This window comes from Anabas testudineus, chromosome 18 (assembly GCF_900324465.2).
Source record: "Anabas testudineus chromosome 18, fAnaTes1.2, whole genome shotgun sequence".
NCBI classification, from domain to species: Eukaryota; Metazoa; Chordata; class Actinopteri; order Anabantiformes; family Anabantidae; genus Anabas; species Anabas testudineus.
In genome coordinates, this window is record NC_046627.1 from 28,861,636 (window position 1) to 28,888,520 (window position 26,885).

Genomic DNA, 26,885 nt, shown 5'->3' on the forward strand with positions numbered 1-26,885 from the left:
AAATAACCATGAGAAATTAGCTAAAAGACTGTGTAACACAATTAAAAGCTCTGGAAAATGATGGTAAGGAGACTTTCTTCAAGGTCAGGAAATACCACGCTTAGGATTTTTTTTTTTACCTTTATGTTAATGTCTGGTTAAGTTGTATCAATTGAGTACACTTTTCCATTACTGTTGAAATCCTAATTTCCACAGGTTGAATAGCAGGCTGTCTTTCAGGGAACCATATTTGCCAACCTTGTAACCTACAAAACAACCAGAATTGTGAGCTTCAAGGACACTGTTTGCTGTGTTCTGCCAACTTTTTGGCAGAAAGGAAATAACAAGTGCATGACTTCTGAAATTTGCTCTCTTTTTTAGGTGTGGAAGGAGGAAACACAAACAGTGCTCATGTGAATGCCAAGAGGGTGTAGCTATAATATTGTGTTGGTGGAAACTATACCAGTACAGTAACTTTCAGTTTAAAATTTTAGCTTTTCATTAACAATTTTATCTTTCAAATTGATAACACATGTGGCCCCAATTTAGCTCCATAGTGACTAAGCAAATGTTTGAAACTTGATAGCCCTCTGCTCATATTTTATGGCATAAATTTCTGTGTTCTGTAAAGCTATGTTAAATTGGCAGATTGATGAATGAAGCTTGGCACAAAGTTCTTTCCTCATACCAGAGTCAAAGATGCATGACTACCACCAGAGCCAACAGTCTCTCCACAGTCAGGTAGTGAGGGTTACAAAAAACGTAGAGACAATTCCAACAAATGTTTGAGCTCCATCCACCTGTAATTACTAGGTGACAGTGAAGGGGTTCTGCAAAACCAGCTTCCATCGCTTTCTGTCTACCTGATACAATTTATATATTTGTTAACTGACAATTTTGCAAATGCAATTCTTTATGTACCTCTTTATATTAATTCCAACATATACCTGTTGTTGATTTCCCATTTTAAATATGTTACTTCATCCTCACTGCACAGCTAGAGGTGGTGCAAGGTGCCATAAGTGTTTTGTTCGATGTCAAAGTGCACTACATAGCGGTGAAAGATCTTTGGAGCCACTGCTGTTTTTTCCTAGGTTTTACAACAGAGAAAATATCACTTTGCCCTCCTATAGCCTTGAAAATCCCTTGTTCAGCCATTCAGGACCTCTAAAAACAGAAAGCTTAACACTAGTAGTCTTTACCTTTCAACCTGCCCTCTTTTAAAGAGGTCTTCAATTCTGTAAAAGACCATATTAAAGTAACAAAATAGCCTTAAGCCCTTACACCCCCCTCAGAAGACCTTCACCTTCTATGCACCAGATCTAATTTGCTCTGAAGCTACAACTAAACTGTCAAAAAACCCTTCAACTGTTCCTAAAAACTGCCTCAAGCCTCAACATACTTCCTAAAATTCTCAACCTTAACCAGCCCTAACCTCTAACCCTTCCGCTCTCTATGACAATAACTCGTAATCTCCTACTCCATCCTCTACACTCTTGGACGAACCTTAAACTACTCCCTACCCACGTCAGATGACCTTTGATTCTCATATTCCCCCCTCAAAATTTTTTAACACCTGAATGAAAAGACCCTAAAGTCAGCACTCAAACCTTGGTTGGTAGCTTGACTTGCTGTAACAAAACATTTTATAGCTTGCTGTATTTCACCTGAGCTAATGGTGAAAACAGACAGTAAAAGGAGAAGATGGCAGTGTCTCGGGTTCACGCAGCACAGGGGGCTTCCCTCTTTAGAGTCGTCGAAGTGTATGTGTGTGCATGTAACATCAGGCCTGTAAAAAGAAGGCTGTTACCAATCAGTACACAGGAAATTTAAACAAGCCTCCTTCATTACTGCACTGATTGACCCTCTCTTCACCCCGTGCAGTGATGTTGTGTTTGTGTGTGCATGCAATCAGACAATTCTTATCCCATTAAGTATACAAAACACAAAGACTACTGACTGATGAAAGACCAATGGGGATTTTTGTCTTTACATTATATTAAGTACAGAATTTAAAGATTTCCTTTAATATTTTGTTTGTTCGGCCATTGTGGCTACTGTTGGGGGTGGCAGTTAGCTCAGTTGGTAGAGAAGTCATCTATAAACCCCAGGGTTAATGGTTTGATTCCTGGTTCCTCCTGGCTATATGTCGAGTTGTCCTTGAACAAGACAACAACATCCTACAGTAGTCCCTCCATCTAATGCAGCTGTCCAGACAACAATTTCCCCAAGATCTAATCTGGGTCCAGATCCAATGAGGCTTGTATCTGGATAGCACAGTACTTCATATTATTTTGACACACACATACAGTCAGTCAGTTGAGGGAGGTGTTTGAGCTTAGACCTAGACCAGACATTTAGTCTGAATGACCAACTTGATCTCATTCCACAGCATCTCTATTGGTTTAAGGTCTGGGCTCTGACTGCATTGCAAAAGTTGGATTTTCTTTTTTGTTTGGTCTGTCCACCGTATTTCTCGGTTGATGAAAATAAGGCAAAATTGGTCCACATACCTCCATATGGTGTAAAAAGAGAAAACTTACATGAAAACATCATCCAAAGTATGGTAGGGGGAGCATCAGAATTTAAGGCCTTTGCCTCTGGAACTGGAGAGGTTGCCATCATGGACAGGAATGTGAATGTCCCTGTTTATCAAGCTTTCCTACAAGATAATGTCATAGTGTGGGTTGGGTGATGCAGCAGGACAATAACCCTAAGCATTAAAGTAAATCTACTATAAAATGAGTTATAAAAATCTGCCTCTTGAAATGACCCAGTCACAGCCCAGGCGTCAGCACAATAGAGATACTGGGAAATAACTTCTAAAACCATGGCTGAGCTTAAGTTTCTCTGTTGTAATGTTGTACAAGTGTAACTGGCAGCTTTAGAAAGCAAGAAAGAAGCCTTAAAAAAAACTGCCAGTCAGTAGCTGATGCTAAATGGGTCTCAAACAGTTATGGTTGAGCTATCAACCAGGGTTCAATAATTGTTTTCCATCAGTACTTTGAATGTTTTAAAGGTTTGACCAGTAATAAAATGAAAGAACATAATTGTGTGTTATCAGCTCCACTGCATGGTGTTTGTCTATACTCGTGAATTAGATGAATATCAGATCACTTTTGTCCAATTAATACAGAAAACAAGGTCATTCCAAAGGGCTCACATACTTTACTTGCCAATGTAATTTGAACTGATAATTGGTAATTTAGCAGGAGCTTATATCCAAAATAACTTACAAATGAGGTCCAAAGCAAGAAAAGTATCAAGTCAAATAAAGTCAAGGAGAAAACATTAAAGTGCTATAGAAATGTTGAAATGTTTCTGTTTCATGAGGTGCAAGATCAGCTCAGTGCTTTCACAATGCTGGAACAACCTACCTTGCCTCACTCCTCATTTTCAAAAATTTGCTGTATACGGAACTATCTTGCACCTTTCACTTAAATCCTAAAAGAAAAAAAATCTTGCACTCACACCTCATGAAATGGAAACAGTTTTTCCTCGAGTACTAATGTTTTTCTCCTTAAATTAGAATTATTTGTACCTCACTTGTAAGCCACTTTGCATAAAAGCATCTGCCAAAAGACTCAATGTAAATGTAAGTTTTATTTTGATGACAATAGTGATGGCTGATAGCAACTTGCAGAGTTAAGTAAATGTTGTTGGTATATTTGAATGTACTGTAGCTGCAGCAGTAATAGCACAACAAAAGAAAATGTATTTCCTATCCAGCTCCACCTCTGCATTTACAAAACTGACAAAACAGAATGAGTCAGCTTCCTGTTACCATCCGGGCTGTTTGTCCACTTGCTCATACATTTTTAATGAGACCCATCCACACACACACACACACACACAATAACAATCTGGTGATTTGTTATGTCTTGCAGCTGCTCACACACAGTTGCACTCGCAATAATTTCTGCAGAGCCAGATGGTTCAGTGAAGAGTGACAGAAAAGTGGGTGGGATCAAGCTGTGGCTACTGAAACAGAGAGCATCCTGGGTAGCATTTCAGCTCTTCTGGTTTTGTCATTCACTTTTTTTTTTCTTGTGTAGTGTATATATTACGCACACATTGAACATAAAAAGCTTTCAGCTGCTAGAAGAACAAAAGGCTACTTCCTCCACAAACACAAAACTGAGATTGTGAGGAACATAATACATTTTTCCTTGATTCAGTACTCTCAGGATTGGTTAAGTCTGCTGTCTAACTACTATCACTAAGTCACACCAGAATGCCACAAATGACCATTTCAAGGTTGTATCACAAAAAGCTAGCATGCTTGTATTTGTTGTATCCTGCTATTTGAAAGAGTTGTTCACGTTGCCTGGTGCCAATGTTCTTATAGTGGCTGACTCAAGAGAATAATAGAAGGAAGGGAAATTCAGCACAGCATTGTCCTGTTATTGTGGCCACAGTGGCTGCTGTCAATAACAAGTTACATAATCCAACTATTAACAGGTAGAGGGGTCTCATGGGGGCCCATAGTGCATAGTTCATATGTGCCTCAGGCCCCCTAGTGGGTTAATACGACACTAGTTGCAAGAGATCAAGTTCCAAGTTCCAGATTCAACAACTGCACACACTAGTGGATCAGCATGGCCTGGTTGCTCTAGACAGAAGAAATGACATCACATCAAAGCTTTTCTTGGAAAACTAGGTAACAAAATCCCTGCATGATAAATATTAGCCCTAAAGAACTCTCAAATCAGCCAGTAGGACATATTCAATCCAGGTTCCCAATTCCCAGAACTTTATTGTCTTAAATAAAAAGTTGTTTTGCTTAAAGAAATTTAGCTTATTTGGGGGAAATTCTGTCATTAGGGTTTTTTTTCTTTTACAGTGGAGTGAGTAGGCAACAGTATTCTCTATGCACATGGAATCACATCAGTGCAACATAAAAGCCATATACTCTGCAATGTGGTGGGTGATCCCAGGGATGGAATGAAGAGAGATGACTTCATCTCTTTCCACTTAGTCCAAGAGGAATACAGAGGGTGGAGGAGGTGGGACACAGCCTGGAGTGCGGAGGATGTTTCATCATCCTTCTTCAGCTTACTGTCACATGGTATTTATAACGTACAAAGTTGCTGGGAGTCATTTGAATGTGTGTTTGTGTTGTGTTTGGTATTAAACTCACACAAACTCACAGACGCGCGCACACACACACCCCAGCCACCCGCCATGCTGGCTGATGTTTCGGTTTGGCACGCAGGTAGGAAACTGAGCACAAGCCTTATTCAGTTTGTAACCAAGTTCATCTGTGTGTGTGTATGCATGTGTGTGCGCGTAGCGCCACACATCATTGGCTCCAAAGTGGTCAGAGCGGGTTCCAACTAGCCAACCAGTGCTGAGCCAAATTCCAGCTGTCTGGAAACCAGTCTCAGCAGTTCATACATGCAACTGAACACTTTAAGCACTGGTTATTATTCCAGTTAGTTATTTTGTTTTAATAGTATTACTCACATGATAATAATATCTTGCTGCACTGTGCATATTAGTTTATATTTTTAAGTTTTAATTTTTGATGGAATGATTTCAGTATAATTATTATTTGGATTATTAATATAAACTTGAAATTAGGCTTTAATGTGTTGTTGAACCTAACTTTTAATGCCACCTGTAAAACAATCCTATGAAACTTAAAATCAGATCATGCTAAATGCTAAACTACTGTATAATGTGACAGAAGGACAAGTCTCTAAACTGACTTACTAATGTAATACTCATACCAGAAACAAACAAACAAATCCTGCGTATATTGAACTGTGCAAAGGAGGAATGTGTAATTTATTATCTCCAAAGTTATTCAGTCTCACATACAAAGAAAAGACAGCAGCTGTTTGTCTCACTAGAAGCAGGTTTTTTGGAAGCTGTCATTGTTCAGACAATGTTGATTTGGCAAATAATGACAATTATATAAAATATATTTAATAAAAAGAAAATTCCTCTGACCACCAACTTAACATGGTGGAGAAGTTTGAGTGTCTCAGCGATCCTGGGAGCTGTTTTGTTTGGGGCAAAGAGGGAAAAGACTAAAAGCAATAAATAAAAACTCAATGCATAATTCTTTGGTCTCAAGGCATCATGCCCTAAACAAGGTAAATGGGGCCCCCTGACTCCATAAGCTGGCTCTAGGGATAAGGAACAAGAGGGTCCTGTCCTGCATTTGAAGAAGGCTCTGACTCTCCACTGCCACACGGCAGTTCGGAATATCCACCCTTCCTGGAGGCTATAGATGGGGGTCTGGATAGGGCATCACCTGGGGACTTTATGTCTTTTAGGGGACCAATACTCACATGGGCAATGATGGAGAAACCTGGAGGGGAGTAACTGGGAGAAACAACCTACCTAATCTGAAGCTGAGTGGTGCTTTGTTGACTTCTGTGCTAGTTGTGGACTGGCCAAAATGTTTGACCATAGGGTTGTTCACAAATGTAAATGGTACCAGAAAACCCTAGGCATTAGATCAATAATCAATAATTTGGCAGCTCAGGTGGTCACAGAAACAAAAATGCAGTTTGGAGAGTCTATGAAGAAGGACTTTCAGTTGGCCTTAAGGAGGTTCTCGTAAACCATTAGATGACTCAGAAGGGAAAAGCCAGGGAAGGAGAATTGCTCACTCAGACTTGGGATATTATTGGGTGGTGGAAGGAACACTTTGTGGAACTTCTTAACCGGAACAGTCCTCTGAGAAATAGTCAGAGTATTGTATTGGGGAAAGCCTCGTTTATTTCCTTGGCAAGGGTCTCTGATGGAGTAACAAAGCTAACAAGGTCAAATGACCAGGCGCCAAGTTTGGACAAGATATGCCCTGAGATGCTGAAGACTTATTGTTGCGCTGTCATAGTTGACATGCCTCTTCAATGTCATATGTAGGACAAGGACAGTTCCTGCTTGAGGGATCAAGGGACCCAGTCCACATGTACTTTGTGGATTTAGAGAAGGCTTATGACCAGATTCCTTCAGGTGTCTTGTGGGGGGATAATGGAGAGTATGAGGTGATGTGGTCATTGTTATGGGCCATCCAGTCTTTGTATAACTGGAGTTAGAGTTGCGTTTCTCTTCTCAAGGCACAGCCAGGTTAGGAGAGTGTCTAGTTTAGTGCACTCAGAATTGAATCTGTGCTTACGTAGATGATGTAGTTCAGTTGGCTTTGTCAGGTTGCAGGCTGATCTTTAGCATTCAATGGAACAGCCAACAGCAGCTGGGATGAGAGTCAGAAGCTGACTGGAAACAGCTGCTGTCAGCTTCTGATTGGCTGAAAACAGACCAAGGCAGGTAATCAGCAGTGGGTAGGACAGGGGCAGTTGGAAAACAAGCCGAAGGACCAGGGTTGAACACCCCTGCCTTAGACTAGAAAAACTAGAAAAGAATATCACAGTGCAATGCACAGGTTGTTATTCAGGTTTCCAAATAAGGTTTTTTTTAGCTATGCATTAATTAAATTTATTACTACTCAGAAAAGCAGACCCCCTTTTTTCATTTAAATAATCTAACAGCCTTAAATTTAGCACCACCACCAAGACACACTATTTATTTATTTATTTCTAGTGGAATACTTTAGAAAAAAAAAAAATTGCAGTTTTATGCCCTACTATAGTAACAAATATTAATAAAGAAAGCAGTGTGTTAGTTCAATACTTGAACCATTCAGTACTGGAGAACCTGCTTTTCAGTTCCAGTGCTGGACTGCAAATTCCATTTCCACTGATCCTAGAGAATGACTTTTTCCACACTAGTCAATTAAAGTACGGAACTTAAAAAACATCAAGAAAGGAAATACATTTTTAAGGCAATCCTGATATTCAGTTCAACCACACTAACCTCATGCAGAGACTTTGCCTCCCACCCTTTCTTTGCATGCTATTGCTTTTCCTTTTTCCCTCTTCCAAGAAATACAGAAAAACAAACACTAGTTTGAAGCTGAAATTTAATCTCAAACAGTTTTCTTCCCAATGTAATATAAGTAGTGTAAATAACTACACAACTACCACACTCTAGTAAAACATCAAAGAGAGATGAAAAAACCCACATGAGAAATGGGACCATATAAGGACAAATCAGAAGTCCACATGATTCATGTTAGGAAAAAACAAACAATGTTCTGCTACGGAACACTATCTGATCAATAGTTTAAACACCTATGCGCAACTCTAACCTCAGTAAGTGTCCCTTGTGTCTATATGACAGAACAAAAACAGGTTATGTAAAGGGATTGATTAAAGAGTTACTCTAGTAACGTGAAACATGCAATGTTCTAGTAAAAACAAAACAAACAAAGAAACATTTCAGATGGTTGGCTTGATGTGGCTTCACAAGGCAAACCACAATTCAGCTATACCTATAATCCACCATTCACTGCTAAACTTTTGCCACACGGCAGTGCAACATCATTACTAAAGGTGGCTTTTCAATTTTTACTTAGCTCATTTACATCCTCACAAAAATGCAATTTTTAAATCCAACCTTAAAATCCACTATTTTCTACAGATCTGCACTTGTGCTTGAATACAACTAGTTCACAAGATAAGTCAGAAATTAAAACTATATATCTGTTTCATCCAGCAACTTAAGGTCGGAGTGCAAAGTATTTTCAGACCTGTGTAATAAAGTGGTAAACTAGGTTCATGCTAAACAAATGTGAAGTGGATATGAATTTTAAGATGGTTGATTTTAGAACGGTCACTAGGATTAGTGAATGTATCCTTGGGTAGGTTTTCTGGGCACAAACAGGTACAAAACACACCAAAGGGGTCACATTTCCTGTCTGTCCTCACCGTGGTTTTGGATTCACAAAGAGCTATACAATGTAGCCAGGAAGAACATTTAGTGTACCTTTCTTAGCCTCATGCTATCATTATCTGGACCTTGACAAATGGCAGAAAATCAATGGATTGGGTTTCAGAATGTTGTAAACAAAGCACCACTTTGATACTGTACTGTATGTGCTTTTTCAGTTTAAGTTGGACAAACTAGGATTCAATTTCTGGTGCGCTGATACTTTCAAGATGGAAGTGCATAGTGAGTATCATCTCACTAAGTAAGTATTTATGTACCAGGAAAAAAAACAGATTCCATGTACAATCAATAGTAAGGAAGGTTATAGAATAATTAGATGACAAGTTAGATCCGTTCATTATGACCACTTGGCATATTACTTTAAGTAGATAACTTCCATCCAGGGTAGCGTCATCTGAAAAGCCAGTACTAAAAAAACAAGCCACAAAATTGAAATTATTTTGTTATTTTCCTCCCTGGCAGGAATTTGAAGGGAAAACATTGTGCCAAAGGAAACACATATTTTTAAAGACACAAATTGTGCAGTAAATCCCAAGTGCTAGGTGCAGATTTACAGCCTAATGACAGGGAAAAAAGGAGTATCAGAAAGAAGATGGTGAGGTAATAAGAAGATTGTGATGAGTTTCACATGTCTGCCTAACTAATGCATATAGTACACACCAGACAAATGGAGAAAGACACAGTGCATGATAGAGTCCATGCAGCAGTTTTTACAAACCACATAATCACAAGGATGCAACATGGTAGTCTAAACAACAGCAGTGCTCATGTTGTATGAGCACTGCTGTTGTAGTGTAGTTCACCAGCTATGACCTGTGGAACAACGTGGCTAGATAAGATCATTTCACTTTTTTTTGGAAAGCTTCTTGCATTATCTATATTTAAGTTATTGATGTATGTTAATACATAAATTTACCATTAGCAAAAAAAAAAAGTTTGTTACTCACTTACTTAGTATGAATGGTTATGATGTCATGCTACAGTGGTAAACATTTAACTATTTGGTTAAATCTGAAATTTGGTAAAAGTTATTAAGCGACACCATCAAGTTAAACCTGCCGTAGTTGTTAATGTATTCGCCAACACATTATATAATCTAGTTTTGGGACCATCTTTCCTAATTCAGTTGAGTATCCTCCCAAAAATTCAGATTACATGCCTGATGTTCCTTTCAGATAATGTAGGCACTCCAGCTTTCTGTATGACAGACACTGCAATTTTCAGAGGTGTGGTGGACACTGTTCATTTCCCTTTTCCTACCAAAACTGAATACTGGTTGTAGAAGGACAAGCACATTTGAGTATCCATTTGAGTCCCTAATTTACCAAGCAGTCAAAGAATATTTAATTGCAGCTCTATGTAGACCTCATTATACTTCTACAGTGAGGTTACTGTTAGGCCTACTGTTAAATTATATAAGGTTTGGTACAATTGTGTTTTTAAATGACAAAAAAACAAAACGTGCTTACTTGCTGTATTTGCCAACCCTCACTTCACCTTAAAGAGGTGACATGACTGTGTCCTGTGTGATGGAGTAGAGTGAAACTCTATTCAAGCTTAGCTCTGCTTTCCACCCTGTTGTTAGAGCTGTTATTTACTCTAGAATGCTGCTGCACAGACACTTCATTGTGGCAGCAGACGGACACACCTACACTGCCAGTCATTCAAATTTATATAAATATAATAAATCTACCAACAAATATATGTTCAGCAATCCTATGTACACATGGAGAATGAAGAAAAAACGTTTTATGAAATTAACTTTCGGACTAGCTGTTAGCACGCAGGGCTAGAATAAATTAAATGTTGGAGAGGGGCTGCGCATGAAACACATATGTTCACACATACAGCAAGAAAAAGTATGTGAGTCTTTGGAATTTCATGGTTTTCTGCATAATCACACACACACACACACACAAACACACACACACACACACACACACACACACACACACACACACACACACACACATGCACAAGTTTCTCATTTACACCTGTGGCCCACTGAACTGACTGCACTTCTATCAGGACTACTTTTCTACTTTTTAGTACTACTTTTCCAGATGTTCTGCACTTAAAGTAAGCTGCAATAATCATCTTTTACAATAAATGGTTTAGTAATAAGATGTCATCCCTATAGAATGACTGATGTTGTGGTTTGGGCTTACTACTGATCACATTGAAGGAAGTGGGCTTTAAATATACTGAGAAAGTGTTCTGTCAGAGGTACACCAACAGCATAAATAATATACTTGGAATGTCTTGACCGTTTGAAACACTACATGTAACAAAATAATTTGAACTCCTAGGTCCACTTTAAAGCTTTTGAGGTATTTAACTGCACCCCATGCTGTTCATTCAATGAATTAAAGCTATGAAAGGTATAAGATATTAAGGTTAAAACTGCCTAAATGCAGTAGAGGGGACTGGACTGTACTGGCTAGGCTATGACTGTCCAAATGTATGGCCCAGTAATGGCTTTGTAAAAAAAGTGGATATAATCCTGTGACTTCTTCAGCCTGGGTATGAGCACATAATTTATTATTATCTCTGTAGTTCATTTTTGTGTCAACTAGTGTCTTATGCTGATTCTGTCTTTATTTCAATGTGATAAGGTCACTTTATTTTCATTCCACACATCTGATGTTCACTCCTAAGCCAGAGAAGTCTCCAATTTATGTTCTCTAATGAAAATACACATAAGTGATGATTCCCTTTATAATGACATTAACACAATGTAACTAATAATTAAGGTGGCACGATGGTGTAGTAGCACTGCTGCAGGGTGCCTTTCTGTGAATGTTTTTCCCATGTCTGCGTTGGTTTTTTCCTTAGCTATTCTGGCTTCCTCCCACAATGTAAATACATGCAGAGTTATCAGATTAACTGGTGACTTTTACTTGCTCAAAGATGTGAATGTGAACAGTTACCCTCTTGCCCATGAGTGTCCCCAGCACTCATGCAACCTGATAAAAGTCTCAGGGTGCTTCCACACCTACAGGATTTAGTTCGATTAAATCAGACTCAAGTTTGTTTTCCCTCTTGGTGCGGTTCGTTTTGTCTGGTGTGAACACAGTAATCGCACCCGAGTGTGCACCAAAACAACCCAACCAAGACCCCCAATAAGAGGTGGTCTTGATCCGCATCATCTAGCGAACTCCAGTGCGGTCCTCCTGGTGAGAAAGCGGGCCGAACCTAAATGGGACCAAATGCTATGAATTACATGATTTGAGGCAAACATGCTGTCTGATTAATCGAGGACAAACATGGAGACATGAGGAGGTGAAGTGCCTCACAGACACCAGGTCTGATGACTCTGCAGGCGTAACTTAAAAAACAATAATAAATAGGATGACCAACCTGTGTTAACATTCATTGTGAAATCACACAAACATAGAGTAGTCTCTGAGTAAGCTCATCCATTTGGACTAAAGCAAACGCACTAAGGTATGAAAGCAACCTTATTTGTTAACACTACCTGAGAAGAGAAGCAGACTTGTTTAAGCAGGCATTTGATGGAGAAAGGTTAGTACAAAAGTATAGAGACCATGTTCATGTTTATGTTTCACTAGATTTCACTAAATAAACATATGATGAGGAGAAGTCATATTCAGAGAGACAGAAAGGGAAGAACAAGGGGTGTGTGTGTGCTGACACAAAGAAATCTGATGTTGGGTGTCTTAGTCACAGTGATCATAGAAGACTTATGAGGCCTTGTCATTTTGGTTATTTTCTGTTCTCAATTTAGTCCATCAGTTACATATCTTAATGAAACTTGATAAAGATGTCTTTTTTTCTTTTGGGTAAAAAAACTCTTGCTCTTAAAAATACTTTTGTTCATGGTCATTTTCATGGAAACATTAACAGTTTTGTTTAATTTCATAATGGGGGTTAATAATTATGGACTTAAGTGTATGTAACAACACAAATGCCTGATTCAGTTGGCCGGGACATTTAACAGTTATTACCCTTTTAGCTCCATAGTACAAAGCATGAGTAATGTACTCTAACCACGCAACCTGCTCTGTTTTGATTTGCTGTAAACCAAACACCGTGCTTCTCCAGACATTGTCCAGAGTTCATATGTAAAAACAGCTTATATCAAATGCAAAACTCCCTTTGTCGGGAGTGTCATCATAAGATTATGATGGTAGTGGATAATTCCACAGTCTGTTGTTTCTCGCAGATGATGACATCACTACTCCTAGGCATTAGGAACTAATGTCTACCCATTCTAAAAACTAATAAAAAAGTAATTATGAGTACTATATTCTATTTCTGCTGATAGACTCCTCTAAATCTTACACATGGCACCTTTAAAAAGATTAAACACCATGGTCAAGGTATGTTCATTCATTTATTCTATCTGCATCATGACACAAACAGCTGTGAGACCAGGGAATACACTCATTCATTCAGATGTGTGGGGAAATGTATTGAATTACTCATTGTAGCAGGGAGTGACATGATAAAGCCATCACTCGCCATTTCCTCTCATGAGTCACCAATGGTCAGTTGGGTTAAAAATGTTCCCTTTTTTCTTCCTCCTCTTCCTTTAGTTGTCTGTCACTTTCATTTTCGTGTTAGAGTAGAAAATTCCATCATTGTTACTGAAAAGAAGCATTGGTAAAGAAACAAAATAGAATACAGTAAAGAGAAACTGTTGGAGAGTTAAATAAAGACAAAGAAACGCCATAGATAGCTGGTAGCTACACAGCAGACAGTGTGAGCTGCTTATGACACACAGTGCTGTGCAGCTGGACAACACAATTATGTAGATGTCTGTATGCGCACAAGGTCAAACATGTTGAAAAAGATGAGCTGAGAAAAGGAGAACCCAAGGTGCTTAATAGCTGTAGCTGCACACCACAATTGAGACAAGCCATTTTAGCTGGTCCTCAGAATGAGAAGGGCAGAGCAATTTTGGGGTTAAGACTAGGTTTTAGGGTTTGGGTTAAAGAGAGAGAGAGAGTGAGAGAGAGAGACAAGATGCATTCCTGCAACCTGTGGGATTTCCTGCTAAATAAAGCCTGTGTCTGTTATCTGTGGCATTTCATTTCTATAAAGTGGTCTAAGGTCTGTCAAATTCCATCCAATCAGTGCAGCCCAGGACTCAGTTTGTCTAGTTAGACTGGCATTCTGATGTGAAGGAATGCAGGCGCTAAGTAGTGGATAGGCATTTGTATGCATCCATACTGTGGTGTGTGTGTGTCTAAATGCATTCTTCTTGTCCTGAGTGTGTATCGTTTTGTCTCTCTGGATCTTACTGGGCTTATATTGCTCTATGGGGGATTGGTGTTTTCTTCTGTTGTTTTTTGCCCTGCAGACTTTTTAATAAACAGCCTTTATCTGTGATCAGACTATAACAACACGACAGACCCCAGACCTATATCCTTCACACAGGAAATGGAATTCTAGCAGCAGGGAAGTAGCGTGTTTGAGGGGGTTTAGCATTATAAGAATTCAATGAACAGATGGTAGACATATAAATGCTAATGTTGCTAATGAATGCTAATGGTGCTCTGTACTGTATATGCTTTATGTGGAAACAGGTGACTGTTTGCTAATGCATTAGCAATGCTGACTTTATGAGGTGATAATATGGCAGATGTTGTGTAATCTGATTGTTAGGGCTGGGGCAATGCAATGCAAACAGTTTGCATTTGCTAGGTTTGCATTCATACAAAATTGTGGCAACTTCCACTCAGCAGCAGCATGCTGTAAATGTGTCTCTGTGTGTTGTAAGTGTAAGTGTGGGTTTCTTTAAACAGAGACCTGATAAAATGTTTCTCTATGCCTTATAAAACTCAAATGATCTAATGTTACCACACCAGCCCAACTGCTATGCATTAGCATCTTACAACAAAACATCCAGGAGCTATCTGACCTCCAAATGGCAAGACAACAGTGTACGTAACAGTTTAATGCTATACCAGTCAGTTTTGTCTTATTGTTGGTTGGATTCAGTACCTGAAAGTCGTTCTTGCATACCCATCTGTTATATTTCAGACAAGAACTCAATCCCTCTAGAACTCTAGATTCCCTAGAGCAGATGCTAATGGATAGTATGACAACACTGCTAAGTAGTGCATTTGCAAGCAATTTGTTTATGCACATATACAGTGCATCCAGAAAGTATTTACAGCACTTAATTTTTTTCACATTGTTATGTGAAGCCTTATTCCACAATTCACTGCTTAAACTAAATATAAAAAAAAATTTTAAGCAGAGCTTAGCATCAAGTTAGTTAAACTAACTGGGATATTGATCTGGTCAGTTACAGTACGTAGCAGAGGGTGTTGTTAACTAGTTTCAACTGCTTTGGTGTTAATGAAATTAACAACAGGTGAACTAGAGAAGAAACAATGAGATGAGCCCCAAAAATGGAATGGTTTTACAGGTGGTGGCCACTGACACACATTTTTTCCATTTGTTTCCATTGAGTTTTGTATTTGGCTAGTATTAGTATCACTACTGGTAGCATGAGGCGATACCTGGACCCTACAGAGGTTGAATGGGCAGTCCAACTCCTCCAGGTTGGCACATCAGTATGTGACATTGCACATCAATATGTGCCAAGAGACAGGCAGCTACTCTAGGAGACCTGGAAAGGGCCGTAGATCCTTAATCCATCAGCAGGACCAGTATCTGCTCCTTTGTCCAACTAGGAACAAGATGGGCACTGTCAGAGCTCTACAAAATGACCTAAACAAATGATCAGAAACAGACTTCATTAGGGTGGTCTTAGTGCCTGACCTCCAGTAGGCCCTGTGCTCACTGCCCGGCACTGTGGAGCTTGAAAGGCATTTGCCATAGAACACCAGAATTGGCAGGTCCACCACTGGGCCCATAGGCTTTTCACAGATGAGAGCAGGATAAAGGAATTGATATCATTAATTGATCCCCACGCTCGCCTGACCTAAATCTAATAGAACATCATCCGTCTAATTAGGAGCATGCGCTGGGGGTCAAAAAAACTACTGAGTAACATTTTGTTAACATTGAGTTGCTGGAATTATCTTTCTGTAAAATGGACTAACCTGTTGCATATTTTTTCCACTTTGATTTTCATAGCTTCTTTAAACTCAGCATCATCTAATTTTATTTTCCATCAAACGTTATCTGTTGCTATATGCTTAGGGTTGTTATCTCCCTAGTGCGGCCCAGAGGTCCAGAGTCCTCTGGAACAGGTTTCCATCAAGGATGTCTCTGTACATTGCTGCATTCTTCTTTTCCTCAATCCTGACTAGTCTCCTAGTTTCTGCTGCTGAAAAACATCTCCAAAGCATGATGCTGCCACCACTATGCTTCACTGTAGAGATGGTATTGGTTAGGTGCTGAGTGGTGTCTGGTATCCCCCAGACATGACTCTTGGGATTCAGGTCAGAGAGTGCAATCTTTGTTTCCTCAGACCTGAGAATTTTGTTTCTCATGGTCTGTGAGTCCTTTAGATGATTTATTGCAAACTCCAGGAGGGCTGTCTTTTGCCTTTTACTAAGGAGTGGTTTCCATCTGGCTGCTCTACCATACATGCCTGATTGGTGGAGTGCTCCAATCAAGTTGTAGAAACATCAATGATGATCAGTGGAAACAGGATGCACCAGAACTCAATTTTGATTGTCATGGCAAAGACTTAAATACATGTGAGGCTAGATCTACTGCCTTGAAATGCAGAAAATGAAACTCTACATTCACAAATCTGGCTGGTAGACTCATTTCCCAGCTTGTGATACAACAAACAAAGTTTTTTATTTTATACAACTGCAGCCACCTCTTCCAAGTTTGTGTTATTTATTCTTTTGAACAGGATACAGCAAAATCTAAAGTACTAATTCTTATTACTACACTGTGTTAAAAGACAAATAATACCCTTGTTAATAAACCAGTTCGGTAGTTCAATGTCACTAGTTTATTTTTCCGACACAATTTTTTTAAAGCCGGTAGATTGATTAATTCTCTCGTTTCGACTTGATCTTGAAATAAGACTAATCAATAGATTAAATTATAAAAAAAATATTGTTTGCATAGGCATTGTCAACAGTACCGAGTATCCTACAGTGTCAAATAAGAAAGTGATTCATATAAGTATACCATTAGAATAAGAGGTCAGTCGATCAACAGGCAGGTTTCAATCAGATACAGTACTTCTTGATCTACATCACTACATCATTTTCCTTACATAGCTTTTAAACCTTTAGTAGTGCTAAAAGATAAATGTCTTCACAGAAATTATTGTTTAAGCTGTGAAAGACGCAACTCAAACTTTCTGTGTCTGCTACATACTTTCTATGCCAACACTTTATTTACAACTTTCAAACCTAGAACCAGAAGTTTTTGTTCAGTTCTTGAAGTCAGGAGAATTTTTTTACATTCTCTTTTCCAGTTAAAAGGGAGCTAAAAGCCTCGAGTGGTAGGAGGTGAAGGGAAACAGGTGTTGTTTTCAATGACCTTCTGGCTGTGGACAAGACCAGACCAGACCAGTGGTCTGACCTATATTAATGCATTAATGATGAGGGAGAAGACTGGGGAGGTGATATAAGGTCCAGATAAGACCTGGCTGTCTACTAACTTTATATTAATTCTTTGTTTTGCAGCTTGAGGGGCAACATCTGTTTGTGTGTGCGCACATTATGTGTGACTTTGTGTGGTCATGCACATGAAAGGTATTCCATGAGGGCAGGGAGACAAATGATAGTGATGAAAGAAATGTGGGATCCAACAGTCAAACAAACAATGAGCCATGCTTCATGTGCATGGGTTTGTATAGTGTGTCTTTACAGTGTGTGTGTGTGTGTGTGTGTGTGTGCGTGTGTGTGCAGTACCCACAGTCAACACCCAAGCACAAGAACAGCTGTGCATGAGGCATAGCAGGAAAAATGTGATGACACAATGTAAATCTAACACCTTCAGCATCTATTTGGCTTTCAGATTTTGACTTCAGTCTGACATTCAATGGAGCAACACATCAACGCTGAGCAGATCCTTTACTTTGCCCTCTATATGAACTCCACAGATACAACCACTACATAAAACAACTACTTTTATAGTCCACTTAGAACAACATTATAGCCGGAAGAAACTAGACTTGGCTGCTGGAGTGCAGCCAGTAGAACTACAACACCTTACACTCAAGTAATCACATTAAATGGCACAGTCCACAAAGACAACCAACTGAAGACAAATATAGTATAATTACACTCCAACCTATTAACAAAGTCCCCATAATAAAATCTGTAACTGCAGTTTATAACACCAACACAGGAGTTTGAGGGTGATATCAATTTCTTTTGCAATTTTTTTGCAGGACAGAAAAATACTTGTTAAGATTCTTATATGTTCTATTAAAAAATTTGGACAGAGATATTTAAAAACAATACAGTTGAAAAATATATGTACTTTATTATTATGTTTCTATTATGTAGTTGTTGGAAAATGCCTTGGCAATATTCAGGAAAGCAAATTATGCATTAAATCACTTGATATATAGAGTCTACCCCAAAATAAGAAACTCCAGCCAGCCAATAAATAGTTAACAAACAAACAAAATGCTGGCTGCCAATTGCTTTACAAGCGTACCAAGTAGAACAGTATCAAAACCATATACCTATTCAGAATATTGACATTCAGTGGGTCAGACTTGGGGGAAAAACAGCTTTTGAAAAAGATTTTACCTGATTTATGTTATTCCATTTCATTATTGGTAATACAAAACATTGCCATGGCGTCATGACCTGCATTTTCTCTTAGCAGGTGACGAGAACAAATATGGCCATCAGCTGGACAAACAAACATCATCTTAGTTAAGATCACATCTAACATCTTATCTTCATACTGATGGGCTACCTTATGGATTTGGGGCTTGCTTGCTGGTGCAGCTCAACATTCTCTACATAGACCATCTTTATGATAGCTTAGCATCTGTAAACCATTTAGCAATCTGCAGCTAGCTACAACTCCCATTACACTGCTCCCTTAAGGTAAATGAGGTTAAAACTCCATCCGCTTCTCTTTAAACACATCTACGTTGGACCCAACCCAAGCCACACTGCTTTTCTCTGTTTACTTTTCCTTGGATGTGGCTGAAGTGCTAATGATCCATCGCTCTTTTATCCTGTTATCTCCATCTTCTCATCCCTCACATTCAATCACTTCCATGTGGGGGACGTTTGCTGTGTATACTGTATGTGAGAGGAGTAGGCCAGATTTTGGCTGTTCCCATCTCTTCTCACCACAAGTCAGCATTGCATTTACTTCTGATAAACAAAAAAATATTAAACTTCTTATTAAAATAACAACTTCAAATAACCATCTCCACCAATTCCACTGTGTGCCTGCATATATCTGTAACTAGCTTGTCTCAACATGGCAGAGGGAACAGACTTCGACACTACACCAGCAAAGAAAGCATAAATCTTTTTCAATGGAATGTGTGTGCCAACCACAAAAAAAGAAATCAGCAGTTTTTTCAGCTATGACAGAGCCTGAAATTAATTTTTCAAAATGGGGGGAATTCCCCCGTTACATTTTTCAAATAGGGTTTTTTTGTTAAATTATATTATATATAGTAGTAATGTAAAAACAAATTGAGCATATCATTACTAACCTGAGATAGTATCATGTGTGCTCTTTATTAAAAAAGAAAGAAGAAAGAAATCTCATCCCACATAAATTAGGCTTCAGTGGTGACGTTTCCATTAGTCAGTGAATATATAAAATTTTCTCCATTGTTGTTTGAGCATCCACACTCACATCAATAACTTGTCCATTGGCAAGAATGCCAACTCTGTATCAGCCAGGTATCATTTTAACTTTTGCTGACAAGTAAAAGCCAGCCTGCTTGGTCACTTTCTCTTTTTTTTATCCGTGCTTCCACTGACATTGCCTTCTTAGGTCTCTTTGTATAAAAGTATAAAATACTAGTAGTATATTAGTATTAGGAATTATTTTCTATTTTTCCTATAAACTAGAGAGAGAGAAAGTTATAAGTGTGTTATACATAACACTGTGAGGTGCTAGGAAAGTAAACATAGCAGATATGACACAAAGTTAACTCTTACTTTAGAAAAAAAAAGATGGTTCATCACCATAAATCATATTACACATAGTCACTGATCCATTGTTTATATCAAAATATTATTATATCAGTGCAGCTATAGATTAGGTTATTTAAAAACTGTTTCTCACATGTTATAGCCTTAGCTTAGCAACATATTTATCTATCACATATATTATGTCTCAGCTTTAGATCTCATTAGCTTAGCATGTTGCTAGTGTTAAGTTTGTCAACAAACATTTTGGCAATACGATTTGTTTAATGACTAAGTTGTAGACTATAGAAGTGAAATGAATATTGGTTGCTGTCCAGCATTGTATGGTGTGGTTTTTAAATTTTAAGAAAGAAAGAAAGAAAGAAAGAAAGAAAGAGCAGAGGTAAAATATAAAGAAGTCTGTAGGGACATTTTATGGACATATTTTATTCAGTGGAAGAGAAAGACAGATGAGTGAGACAAAGACTCTCCTGTATCCCAACTTCACTGAACTGTGTATAAAGCAGTGACTACACACTCACTAGAGCACACACAAGCGGCTGCACACACGCACACACACACACACACACACACACACACCCCAATAAGCAGCTCATATACCCCCTCAGACAATGACTCACAGCACTGGGGATTCATCTGTTAAATTCCTTGACATCTTCTGCCATTAAACACACACACACACACACACACACACACACACACACACACACACACACACACACACACACAGGAGTGCAAACCTCCCCCTCACTAATGCTTTTCTTTAACCTGCTCTGACTGCACCAGAGCAGAGTCTGGAGGGTACATGACATCTTAATAGAGAAGAACTCCTACAAACCTGTTTGACTCACATACTGTATTCACTCACTGCACATTAATTTACACACTGACACACTGTTACTGGATCTAATGCTGACTTAAACATTCTTCAACATTCTATTCCTCACCCATTGAAAGCCTGACCCTCACCTTAATTTGAAACATATTTCATAAAAACCCTGTAGATTATTATGACTTTAAACAAATGAACTGCCTACTAATGACGTTTCCATCAACTATACCTACTTTGTGTTTAAGGTCTTTCAGCAAATATTAGCATGTTACAACTAAGACAGTGAACATGGATAAATATTATAACTGATGAACATCACCAAGTTAGTAGTGCAACTGCTCAGCTCATCATTACTGCTAGCAGTAGCACACTAACAATAGCATTTATTGTAAAAAACTGTTGTGTGTCTGGTGCAGGATCACAACACAAGTTCATCACAGTCTAGTGTTCTACAAAAATACAATTTAAAAGTCTGTCAAACACATGATTTAATAACAAAGACTTGATTTGAGTTGTTTTCTTTCTATTAATCTTTTTACATTCTTTTCATTCCCCTGGCCCTGGTTTTCAGGTTTTGTGTGGTCATGCTTCTGGTCCCTTAGGGGTTTAGCAGGTAAGCACTTCGATGTTAGTACATACAGGTACATGTACTACATTTGTGGGTGTGTAAGCACATGTGTATGTTTTTGAGTGTGTGAGTATAGCATCAAGCTCAAGTGTGTGTGCAGAGCATGTTTGTATTCTTAAAAGGCATTTCAAATATGACAAATATGCTTGTGTTTTGCAGTGGTGATGAACGAGCTGCATTTAGGAACAAGATAACAACATCCTGATCCTTTTCCCTTCTCGTCCTGACTCACAGATCACGGATGTTGAGACAAGAGTGAGATGTTCAAGGACAGAAACGTTACAGGCCCACTGACAACTACTTGTTTCACACACTATATTTTGTATCACTTTTGGTGACAATCTTTGAAAGAAGCCAGAGCACAAGGTAATGATGGATCCTGAACTTGTACTGACAGAGTCTAAACTATCCAAACATTAGTTTTAAGCTGCCGATGCCGGCCGTGTCCCAACTTGAAGTACAGCACCTCTGCTTCACAATACAGGCACTGCAATCGGGCATTTCGCCTCTCTCCTCACAAGCACTGACAGGCAGAAAGAGAGAGATCAGGACAGAGTGAAAGATCTGCTAATTCACCGAATGCTCTCTACAAACACACTCACTATTGAGTTTTTAGATCTTACTGCTAACCACCTCATGGACTGAGAAAGAAACTCACTTGCTTATCTAGTATTTGTTGGACTGTCAAATAACAGATAAATACATGTACACATCCATGATGGTTCCAAACAGCAGAGTTACAAAACTAACTTCTCCAACATTGCAACCTATTGGTCAGATGAAATACAGCAGCACAAATGTAGTGTATGTGTGTCAACCAATAACATATTATTACCTGCCTACCATGATACAATGCTTATATTTAAACTCCTCGGGATTTCTTCTCCATTTGTGTGTATCTTTTACTATCTCATAAATATCTCTTGAAACTAAATCTACCAAAGGCAAACTGAACAAAATCAAAATACAAGTCTTAATCATTCATTCAAGTTAGTAACTACATCCCCAAAAGTACTTAATTGCACGGATCAGTCTGGGAAGGGTTACAAAGCTATTTCTTAATCTCTGGAATGGAGGTGACAATGCTATGGGGATTCTTTTCTGCTTCACAATGAGGATTGACAGAAAGATAAATTCTGCTTACCAGAACTGGGTTGATGCAGCAAGACAATAGTCCCAGCATAAGAGGAAGTTGACATCTCAATGGCTCAAGAGGAATACTTTAAAATGTGGGAGTGATTTAATCAAAATCTGAACCTGAAGTAGCTATAAAGGTCAGGCAGTGATTATTTTTTCACACTGGTAATTCGCTGAAGTTATTGAATAGACTTTTTACTTCAAAAGTATTACTTAGATCTTGTATTTATCAGGTTACCTTTATGTTAGCTTTTGTTTGAAGATCAGAAACTGTTTATTATAAGATACACATAAAAAAAGAGGAAACCAGGAGGGGGTCCAATATTTTCTCCCAGCACTCTAAACCTTTCCCTTAAAATAAAATAGTTCAAACAGAGGTTAGTGCGCGCACACAAAATCCGAATGTGTATGCATGCACGTACATTACAATACAGACCAAATATTAAATTAGTGGGCAGAGCTCTCACTTACAGGCAAACACCTGGACCTGAGATGGTTGAGAGAGGTTTGAAGACAGTGTGAGAAAGAGAGAGAGAGAGAGAGAAATAACTGCAGACAGAGAGCAGACTGGAAAAGCTGGCCTAAAGCAAAGCACAGTGCAATTCAAATGCTAAGGAGGGAGGGGGAAGATGGAGGAGACAGAGAGAGCAAAAAGAGACAAAAGAACAAGAGCAACAAAGGGGGGAACAAAAGAAGAGTATGGTGAAGATGGGAAAGAGAGGAGAAGTCAAATGTAAGGTGAAGACAGACATTTTCAGCCATGGTGATTATTGAAATAATGCCTTAGTGGTTCATTGTGATAGAAAATCTTTTTGTATGATGCAACTCTGCAATAATTACAGTGTTTGTGGCCAAACCTGAAGGCAGCAGTTGAAGTGTAAATTATATACTAAAAAGAGACAAAAACTCACACAGTTACCACAGCATCTCAACACACACCCAGATGTCCAGTGGTGATGTCATCAGCAGAATGAAGAGTATTGACAGGTTTGGCATAATGGAGCCAGCTGTTTAGAAATCTCAAAGCTTATGTAAAGCAGTTACTGCCTATGGGGTTGAAATGGAAATAAATGTACAGTGATGAAGACTATCTTCTATAGCTGTTTAAAGGGAGATCAATACTGTCACAGCTTCTAAAATACTGTTGTTTCATGAGATACACAGGATCTCTGTTACAGCATCCTTCTAACCTCCTCAGTGTTTAATGTAAGGCTTTCTGCTCCACTCCGCTCTGTGTCTGCAGGTTACCTTGTCCTTCCCCTCTACGGGCCAACAGGATGTATACACTTGGCTGCCTGCTATTGTCCATTGTCACATAACAACTGACCGGTGCGAACCAGCCTGTTGATCCAAGCATCTGAGGAAATACCAACCCTCAGGCACAAATGTAGAGCAAAGAGTAAAAATAAAAGACAATAAGGATCTGTGTTTAAGAGTTTTTGGAATTCCACTTCAGGACAGTGCCAGGTAGAAAAGGTGAACAGTCCACAAAGTATTTCATAAAACAAGTCAGAACTCAGAAATGTTTCATGGCCACAGTCTGTTAGAGTTGAGGTATATCCTTTTTACCTAAGGCTTCAGTACGTTTCAACAGTCTAGGCTGTCAGATCTTGTTGGTGTTTGTATATATGTAATGAAACCTTTGGACAGATACCTCCTGGTTTTTTATTTTCCCAATTATAGATAATTCATTTCACTCAAACTGCTTTGCACTCCATCTGCTTTGTAAGAAAAACAGAAAAAGAAAAAATTTAAGATATGGCCAGATTAGTAATATTGAAAGGTGTGCTTCCACTTTCATTGATTTCAATGATTCTAATGTCACTTTGGCTCTTGACTACAAATGCTGCAAATCAAACACACTGGAAAAAAAAATATCAACAAACTTTGTCATGGATGTTGTTTTGCTGTAAATATTAAGAGGCTCGTGCCACATGTAAATAAAGGTAATAATTAAAGTTTAAAAGGAGACATGTAGGTTGGCCTAAATACATGAGTAATGCTTAATAAGTACAACTTATTTCCAGTGGCAGTTGATTTTTTTTATCCTATTAACAGCTTCTGGCTAATTATTCTTAATCTCCTGTGTTATCTGTCTGGTTGCTCTATTGTAATGGATTAATTGGAATTGTCCCACATCACTGAGCTGCTGGAACGCTCTCCAGTTTTCACAATCTGTTGCATGAAATTGCAAATAGAGGGCGTTGCCAGATCTGTTGATGCCAAACTATACAAAATGTAGATGTCCAATATTACTGGACCGAGCCCAAGATATCATCTTTAGGATGATTTTTGATTTTTTGAATCACAATTTCTATAATACAACATATAATATAATAATATATCTGAATTTATGAATCCAAAATCAATTTAAATGACCTTCATCTGTCTGTAAACCTGGCTGGGCTCACGCTGGGAGCTGTTGTCTGAAGGGTCACAGCACAAGGAGCTGACAGAGACCCAGGTTCCCAGCTGGTCTTCCCACATCTCCCTCCTCCCTCGGGGCTGCTGATGCTGGGAGCAGCATGCAGACTCCAGCCTCCAGCCTCCAGCCTGGGGCAGGACACAGCCACAGTCTGCCAATTAATCGCACTGTCCCCTCCTCCTCCTCTTCCTCCTCCTCCTCCTCTCCTCCTCCTCTCTTCCTTCTGTCCTGTCATGATCTCCAACCACATGCTCCTTTGTATCCCTCACAGTATAGTAAGTATAAGTAAGTAAGTAGAAAATAATGTCTGTTTCCTTCAGTGACATTTTAGCTCAAAACTTAAACATGAAACAAAAGAATACAGCGAGAAATGACCAAAAAGAAATGAAGAAATTAGCATGAATGAGGTCCTGACGCAGCATAAAAAACCCGGTAACTGCGCTTTAATGACATATTAGAGCTGCTAGTGAGAGGAATTAAAGCCCCGCAGGAGTGGAGATGGAGAAGTAAACCACTAAACGTGCCCGCAGACATATTCAGTCAACATCCAGCATTTTGACATTTCGACCCAGCGAACATCGTCCTCCATCACTTGGCTCTCTGGAAGCTGTCCAGACAGAGCCGAGCCGAGCCGAGCCGAGCTAACCTGCCGGACAATAAACCAAGCTAACAGCTAACTGGTAACACTCTGCGACCAACTTGTGAATGAAAGTCCACTGGGGTAAAGTGTTTGGAGGCAAACAGCACATTACCTTTGTCGTTCTTCTCCTTGTCCATGTTTAAAACTATTATTCCTGCCGGTGCCGGCGACAATAGCAGCGGAGACGCCCGAGGACCCCCAGCGGTGACTGACAGCAGCGTCGGCCAATCGTAGAGTCCGTCAAGGACAGGAGGGCGGGCGTTGGGTCGGTCTGAGCCATGTGAGACAACTCAGTAGACATATATATATATATATATATATACTGTATATATATATATATATATATATATATATATATATATATATATATATATATATATGTTCAAGAATAAATGCAATACAATGGACTTACATGCAGGTTTTACTTAATAAGACAAAACATTCAATATCAAACGTATATCAGTGTGAGACGATTTTTCTGCTGTCATTGTAACCAAGAGGACATTACATACATTGTGCTGTATTCAAGATTCAATTCAAGATTCGATAAACTTTATTAATCCCAGAGAAAAATTGTTTTGCCTCATTACAGTTGTTCTCAACACAGACAGAAATAAAGGAAACCACAACCAGAAAAGATCCACACCGACATAAATACACAATAACATCAATACAGAGAACTCAACATATACACAGAATGTGTGAGATGGATGAAACTGGGTCTATGTACTGTAAATACCATTACGGAAGCAGTGATTTCAAGCCTAACCCTGACATTTTTACTAACCCATATGTCTTTTTGCCTAAACCAAATCAAACCAAACCACTAGTTAGTACATTTCCAGTATTTGTGTAAAACCAGTAGCACTTTTTCTGGGGCCAATAGAATAAAAAGTAAGTCATTTCATCAAACACCTGCTGCCATGGTGGCGTGCTTTCCACACATCCTTATTGAGTCCAACATTTAGGTTGGAGGACTTTTTGTTCCCTGTTGAGCTGCAGGGTAAAGACAGTGACAATGTCCTAAAAAGGCTTCAACATTGGAAGATATCCAGAAACTGATTTCAATCCTTTTATTGTCTTCAGAGTTTGGTCCTCATCACGTACGCCTGTACACAGGAAGCATCTTCGGAGGGACCTTTTAAAGACCTGTATTGACATGGAGAATGATAACAACAACAGCAACAAAAACCTTTTCTGTGTTCATACAATCAGCCGACTGTTTAAGCTATACTTCAAAAGTTGTAAACCTTTCTTTCCCTTATCATTATTTTAAAAACAATACAACAAGAGCTCACATAACAATCACAACAGTGAATTTAATGTTTATTATAGGATGGACATCAGAGAGCTTTTGAAAATGTCCAAAACCAACAAGTAAGTCAAGCAAAGAG

The 26,885-nt window shown here is 38.8% G+C and overlaps 1 protein-coding gene across 1 annotated transcript in view; it reads right to left on the bottom strand.

Annotated features, from left to right (window-relative positions):
- afap1 (actin filament associated protein 1) overlaps positions 1–25,658 on the bottom strand; it is an 82,829-nt gene extending 57,171 nt beyond the window's left edge. The window contains exon 1 of the mRNA XM_026352841.1: positions 25,604–25,658. Coding sequence (XP_026208626.1) covers positions 25,604–25,628 — 25 coding nt within the window. The 5' untranslated portion in view covers positions 25,629–25,658. The remainder of the gene's footprint in view (positions 1–25,603) is intronic.
- Positions 25,659–26,885: the final 1,227 nt, after the last annotated feature.